Here is a 7,721-nt window from a genome sequence, read left to right as displayed (position 1 = left end):
GGAATTGATTCTATGCTTGGAGTTGTAAACGCGAAAAACTTGAATTGTATATTTTTCCAAAATTCAAAGTGTATCGATTACAAGAAAGTATGTATCAAACGAGAAGGATACAATCTCTAAATATACGAAGTCCTCTGATTCTCTACTAGAAGTATGTCGATTTGAAGTATGCTGAATTGGAAGTGTGCCGAGTTCAGAGTATGCCGAGTTGGAGGTATGCCGAGTTCAGAGTATGTTGAACTTGAAGTATGCCGAGTTCATGCTGAATTGGAAGTATGCCGAGTTCAAAGTATGCTGAACTAGAAGTATGTCGAGTTCATGATGAATAGGAAGTATGCCGAGTTCAGAGTATGCTGAACTAGAAGTATGCCGAGTTCAGAGTATGCTGAACTAGAAGTATGCCGAATTGCTAAAGGGCCTCCGGAGTTAAGTAGCTTGTTATTCGATGAAGGGCTTATATGCAGCTTGATCTTCAAGGAAGGGCTTCCGGTACTCAAATGGCGTGTTTCTCAGCGCAGATATACTGCGGGCATGTTCCTCGACACATATATACTGCGGGCGTGTTCCTCAGCGCAAATATACTATGGGCGTGTTCCTTGACGCAGATATACTGCGGGCGTTTTTCTCGGCGCATATATACTGCGGGCGTGTTCCTCAACGCAGATATATTGCAGGCTTATTCCAAACGATATCTCGACGAGATGCAGATCTTCAGAGCTTCAATGTTTTCAAGGGGGTGATCCAAGATGTTAAATAAGGCTCTATTTATAGTAGAAAATGTAGTCACTATCTCTTAACAAATTCCCTAAACATTTATCTAACTAAATTAATTATTTAATTAAAAAAATGAACATTGCCAAAATCAAGATCAAGTTCATAATTACATCATCTAATTCAAATTCAAATTATAATTATCAAATTCAAATAAATTATATTTAAATTTTAATTATAATTAAATTCAAATATGAATTGGGCTTGGACCAATTAATTCAATAACTCAAAATTAATTTTAATTGGACTAATTAAATTAATTCGTACTCAAAAAAAAAATTAATTTAATTTAATTATCATGGCTCAATAATTAATTCAACAATCAATCCTGAAATTAGGCCAAATAATGATTTAATCAGCCCATTTGTTGACTTCAAATTTTCTGTGTCTACAAGGGTAAACCTTGATAAAAAATACTATTTTCTCTTAATTATCAAACAGGAACGATTGAATTAAAACAATGAATATTTCTCATATTTGGTACATTATATATTTAAAATCAATTAGGAGAATTTTCAAATGATGAAAAAAAGAATTGATTTGAAGGTTTTCAATAATTTCAAATTGACAAATCAACATTATATTTTAAAAAAGTGCTACAACAAGTTGTTAGAAAGATAACCTGGTCTCGTAAAAGGAACATTGAGAACTAAAATAATAAGAGAAAATTTTATCACAATCTTCAAGCGTGAAAAGAGTCATTATCCAAAAATTAAAGCTTTTAATTTCCCTTAAGCAAGTAAATAGGGTAAAAAAATTAGAACTTTTGAGATACAAGAAAATGTCAAACTTTTTAGGTTGTTTTTTAAAATAATGTTCACAAAGATAGCAATTGAAAACTTTTGTCTTAAAAAAAATCACTCTTTCGTAAGTTCTAAAGCTACTTAGTCAAGAGAAAAAACACTCAATGTTTGAGTGTGTTTCCTCAACAAATAGATTTTCTCTTTTTATATCTATCATCAGACATCCTCCTTTAATCCTCTTAATATATATATGCCAGAGTTATGAAGAAGGTTACTGAAAGTTGTTTGTGGTGGAAAAATAGAATAAAATGACATGAAAAGTGGTTATTTTGTGGTACAAATATATGTGGGTCAACTTCTGATTTGGACGGAATAAAGTGGATTCGAGTTTTTCATAGTGAAACGAAGAGATTGATATATTGTACACTCAAAACAGATAATGGGTGAATGAGAAATTGATTATCAAAATAGACATATTTGAGTTGGAAAATCAAGGTGGAAAGGCTTTAAAGTAGTCATTGTCCACATTGATTTGGAAAGTGGGTTTACACCACTATATATACAAGAGTCTTTTTAAAGTATATTGAATTATATAGCATAGAAGCTCTTTTCTGAAAATGTTTGACTAGGTTATTTTTTTCGTGGGATTATTTAGATAACTTCTGTAACTTCCACAATTACAATAATTTAAATATTAAATATTTAAATTAAGAATTTATTATACTAATAAATATAATATTTACAACTTCTAGAAAAATATTAGAATGAGCTATTAGAGCGTCCTTATCAATGCGGTTATTGAGGAGTTTTTGTAAGTGTGATTAGGAAAGAGAAAATGGGGGAGGAAGAAAAGAAATAAAACAAATATAATTCTTTTTTTAAATATAAAAGCTCACATGTCAGGTATGCCTAACGCGACCAGCGGGCGCGTGCATTGCACGCGTCCGCATGGGCGCTATTGTGCGCGAGACGCGCACAGCAGATGGCCTTTGATGGAAGTTGATCAGACAAGCAATGTACTATGAACCCTTTATCTGCAGAAGAGTCATTTACTCTCTCTTTCTTCCCTTCTCTCTTGCCAAGATGGCAAAAACTCTGACATTAACCTTGTTTGATCCACTGATAGGGATGCCCTTACTATCAGGAAGATTTTTCTAAAACTTTTCCTACCTTAATCCAAAAAGTAACCAAGAAGTCATCCGGAGAGTAAACTATCAAGAAGTCATCTAAAGAGTAAATTACCGAGAAGTCATCCAAAGAGTAAACCCCAAAGAAATTGATTTGGACTTCTCGGCAAGTGACATTTGGGTCTAACTCTTTGGAATCATGAAAATTTTTTCCAAATCCTTCTGAAACATATTACAATGCATGTCCTATTAGTCTCAGGAACAATTTTCAACATTCTTGATCAATCAAAACATAAAATTCCTACCAAACCTAAATAATATTTCCAACTCTACAACATCAAAATGTTATTTATGCTTCCGGTAAACATATCTGAATAAATATATTCAAATATTGACTATATAAATATCTAACACAAGTGGCATATGCATAAATAAAGAAATGATTTGGCAATGCAATATAGGAGTTTCACCTGATGCAGTGGAGTCCTTCTGGACACATATTCTCCTACCTAATGTGTCTATGAGTTACCCTAATTTTTCTTCAATTATATTGTTGGGTTGAAATGTTGAGGCACTAGGCACAGGGAATTTCACATACATTTTCTGGGCAAATAAATAATAATAATGCGAAGGTTTTCACCAGGCCAGTAGTTAAGTTGGAAAAAAGAAAAGGAATCTTTACACTTGGAAAGCTAAGGTGTAGCCATGGATCGGAATTATTGCACTCATCAGATCAGTGGAAAACCCAATTCTACTTCATATCACATTCCATTCATCATCTTGCTTCAGTTGCTTCTGCAAACCTTCTCTCTCTCAAACAAGTTCCGAAAGAAAAACAACTATATCATTTACATTACACCTACACCAATGCAGATTGAGAAGAATGGCTTGTGTGGTTGTACTTTCTCTTATGAGGACACTTGAGCTTGAGTTCTTGCAACCTCTCCCTCGTCCAATTCTACAACAAAACCAACTCATCCCTTGCAACAAACACTTGGACCTATCTCTCCACAACAAGCTTGGATTTCTGATGGAACTATTCGATGAGAATAGAATGGATGGCGTTGAAGCAATAAAAGACTTGGAAACAAAGCTCAGAGATGTAGCTTCAGAATTGAGGATGAAATTGAACTCCAAGTAATACATCTTTATGAGGAAGAAGAAGAGGAATTCAGAATTTTCAAAGGAATTTTTGATATTTTTGAGAGAACTGTGGATCTGGCATTTCGGCCACCGGAATATCACTTTTACGTGGAAATGCCACACGGGAATGCCAGTGAGAAAATCAGTACTCATCATTGCCAGAGGCTTAATCGAATTTTGCATCCGCTAAGGGGAAAATCACATCCTTGTCTCAAATTCCGTCGTATTTTGCATCGAGCTGTACAAGACATTGATGCCATCACTGAAGAGTTGGCAAAAGCCAAGGAGCAGTACCAGCTTTTCAAACATCATCTACAAGCAGGAACAGAGCAGCCTGCCTCCCTTAATGTTTTACCAATACCTACTTATCAACTTATCACCATGCCTGATTCTTCCCACGCTGCTTCACACACCAAGGAAATAATGGTTGGAAAACAGGATGAATTCGAGATTTTAAAGGAGAAGCTAATCCAGCATCCATCTAAGCAGTTAGAAGTTGTCTCAATTAAAGGTATGACAGGTATTGGTAAGACAACATTAGCAAAGAAAATTTATGAAGATCCATCAATCACTTTCTACTTTGATAAGCGAGCATGGACTGTCGCATCACAACATCACAATAAGAGGCAAATGCTCTTAGATCTTCTTGGTTCCAAAGACGATGCAAACAAAGGCAGTGATGAGGACCTAGCATTACGGCTCTACCAAAGTTTCAAGTGTGAAAGGTACTTGGTTGTGATGGATGACGTATGGAGTGTAGAGGCATGGGATGCTCTCAAAACTTGCTTTCCCGATGATGGATATGGTAGTCGAGTATTGTTGACTACTCGCCTTGTTGAGGTGGCTAATCATGTCTGCACCCAAAATGACTTTTCTCATCAAATGCAATTGTTAGAACAAAGTGAGAGTTGGAAACTATTTAATGAAAAGGCATTTAAATCTCGCGGTGCTGAATTTGAAATGATTGGGATACCAGTAGTTGAAAAATGCAAAGGACTGCCTTTGGCAATTATTGTGGTTGCAGGCCTGAATTTGAAATGATTGGGATACCAGTAGTTGAAAAATGCAAAGGACTGCCTTTGGCCCAATGCTCTAAGTTCTTCTTCTGCAACTACTCTAGATGATGAAGAATGTTCGAGAATACTCTCAATGAGTTACAATCATTTGCCCCACAACTTGAAAGCTTTTTTCTTATACTTGGGAGTTTTTCCAGAAGATCACAATATCAAAGCTAATAATCTTGCAAGGTTATGGCTTGCGGAAGGACTCGTAAAGGCATTTGAGAATGAAAACTTTGATGCAGTGGCTAACAGGTATATACAAGAACTTATGGATAGAAACCTAATAATTTTAATCCAGAAAAGCTGTTGTGGAAGAAAAATTAAAAGCTTTAATTTAGAATACATGATTTATTGCATGCCTTTTGTGTGAGAGAAGCTCAAAAGGATAACCTTTTACATGTTGTCATGAGTAAAAATAGGTCTGATTTCCCTCAGAAAGGCTTTCGTTGGGTAAGCATCCAATCTGTAAACTTTGACATGTCTACAATACAGCAGTATACTGTGAAAAGCTATAGATCGATCTTCAGTTTTTTGCAGAGGAAATTATTTTCAAATTTTATAAAGTCCAATCTACTGAGAGTACTATTCTGTGTTGATGTGAGTGTCCGGATAAAAGATATTGTGCATGTTGTCCATTTGAGATTCCTAAGAGTTGGAAATGAAATAGAACTGTCCAAGGCTCAGAGATTCCTAAAGTCAAAATGTAGAGAGGGTGTAGAATTGTCAAGGTCTTGAAATCTTCAAACACTTGATCGTTGTAGAAGTGTATCATATGGATTTGATGGAGGGAATTATTCGGACTTTCCACAACTACACTATATTTGGTCCCTAGACCGTGTTTATGGAAATCCTCCCAATTTTGTGCAAAACCTTTATAGGATCAGAGCTGAAGATTTCTCAAAAGAATACGTTACCAATATTCCATGCTTGAAGAAGGTACGTATTAAATGTGAAGGCAACAAGAGTAAGGCTTACATTGCGAACTTAGCCTATTTAGAGCATCTTGAGGGACTTCAGATTTCAAGGTTGTTTGGAACATATACTCCAATTAATAATAATATTGTTCTCTTGAAAAACCTTAGGAAGTTAGCATTATATAATACTAGTATTTTCGCCCGTGCGTGGCACGGAATGAATTTGTTATAATATTTAAAGAATATTTGGATCAATATACAATTATATATATTATAACATCGAATATTATATAGCGCAATTGATGAAATTGATTGGATCGATTATGTTTTCTGATGTTTTCCTTTGAATTAGAACAAATAATTGTCCAATTACCCGGGCGTGGATAAATTTTTTTTATTATATATTGAGATAATAAAAATAAAGATGAAATTATAAAAACTTCTAATATTGAACGTGTACATTTATTTGATTATAAGATTAGTACAAAAATATTACTCAATTAATTGAATAATATATGACTTGTTTGTCTAAAATTATCTTAAAAAGAATCTATAAGTAATATGACTTATATAATTATATTATGACTTATATAATTATATTATTACTAAAATAAATATGAGAAAATGAGAAATAAATTAATTGTAATTATTATAAAAATAAATTCAACGACCAATGCTTAACTTAATTATCATAATAATTATTAGGCAATTATTATTAGTCAATTACACTAATATATGTGTAATTGTACTTTTATACTTTAAGTATATTCATTTTCCCCATACTGCATTTAGTTTTATCTTCATCCTCCATATTTGAATGAATTAATTTTGATTATTATAAAAATCTAACAACCCATGTTCAATTAATTTTTTTAAAGTTTAAATAACTTAGAGTTTTCAAAAGGAAAGTATAATTAACTATTAAAGTTTTTAAATAATTTTCAGTCAATTAGTAATATCCTTTTCTTTTCCCGATAAATGATTTTACTTTTATTAATAGTGTTGATATGTGAGTATACATATTATCAATTTATAGATATTAGTTAATTTCTATTTTACATTTTCTTAACAAATAAGCTTTATTAATTATTTGACCAACAAAATATTTCATTAATTGACTACAAAAGTTTAGGCGGGGAATGAAATAGGAGGATTTTACTTTTATATATAGTATAGAATATAGATTACGATCTTTTTATATTTTAAATCAATTAGTAATATCATTTTTCTCGAAATAATGGTCAAATAAACCACTGAACTACACACAAAACTGCAATTAGGCCATCGAACTCAAAAAGAATGCAATTGGATTCCTGAACTATATAAACTCATGCAATTAAGTACAAATTGACATGTTTTCAAAAAAAAAAAAGTCCAAATTGACCTGTTTACCTACAATTGTGATGACATGGTGGTTACTAATTTAAAATAAACTTTTTAAATAATTTTAATTAAATAATTAAATAAAATAAAATATAAAAATTAAAAAAAAAAAAAAACAGACGTCTCCGGCAGTTCTTCTATTTTTTTTTTTTAATTATTAGTGCCGATTGTTATGTGTAAATTAATATCAGGCAACCTTATCTAGGAAAAATGAAAAGAATTACGTAGTAATATTTACCTAATTTTCGTTCCATTTTTAATTGATGATGTAGAATATTATTATTGAATTTAATTTCCGTTCCTTTTTAATTTATCTTTAATATTGTTATAATATGCCTTTATTATTTATGATGTAGAATGTTTTCCTTTTTTAATTAAATTGCAATGATATGACCATTTCCTTTTTCATTTTAGTTAATTATGGATATTTTTTATTTACAGTCAATTATTAATATTCATTTCCTTTATATATTCAATCAATTAGTAACATCAGATTCATTTTTAGTCGATTTTTTTTATTTTCAGTTAATTAGTCAATTAGAATAATAGATCCACTTTTTACCTAATTTCTGTTCTATT

The 7,721-nt window shown here is 32.0% G+C and overlaps 1 protein-coding gene across 1 annotated transcript; it reads left to right on the top strand.

Annotated features, from left to right (window-relative positions):
• Positions 1-3,898: 3,898 nt before the first annotated feature.
• On the top strand, positions 3,899-4,825 carry LOC116015722 (disease resistance protein RPP13-like). Its single transcript, XM_031255897.1, has one exon. It carries the CDS (start codon positions 3,899-3,901, stop codon positions 4,823-4,825), a length of 927 nt encoding a protein of 308 aa, XP_031111757.1.
• The last annotated feature ends 2,896 nt before the right edge of the window (positions 4,826-7,721 follow it).

The sequence above is a fragment of the Ipomoea triloba genome, chromosome 4, assembly GCF_003576645.1.
Source record: "Ipomoea triloba cultivar NCNSP0323 chromosome 4, ASM357664v1".
Lineage (NCBI taxonomy): Eukaryota > Viridiplantae > Streptophyta > Magnoliopsida > Solanales > Convolvulaceae > Ipomoea > Ipomoea triloba.
Note: the sequence above shows the minus strand (reverse complement) of the source record. Positions and strands in the feature narration are given on the sequence as shown.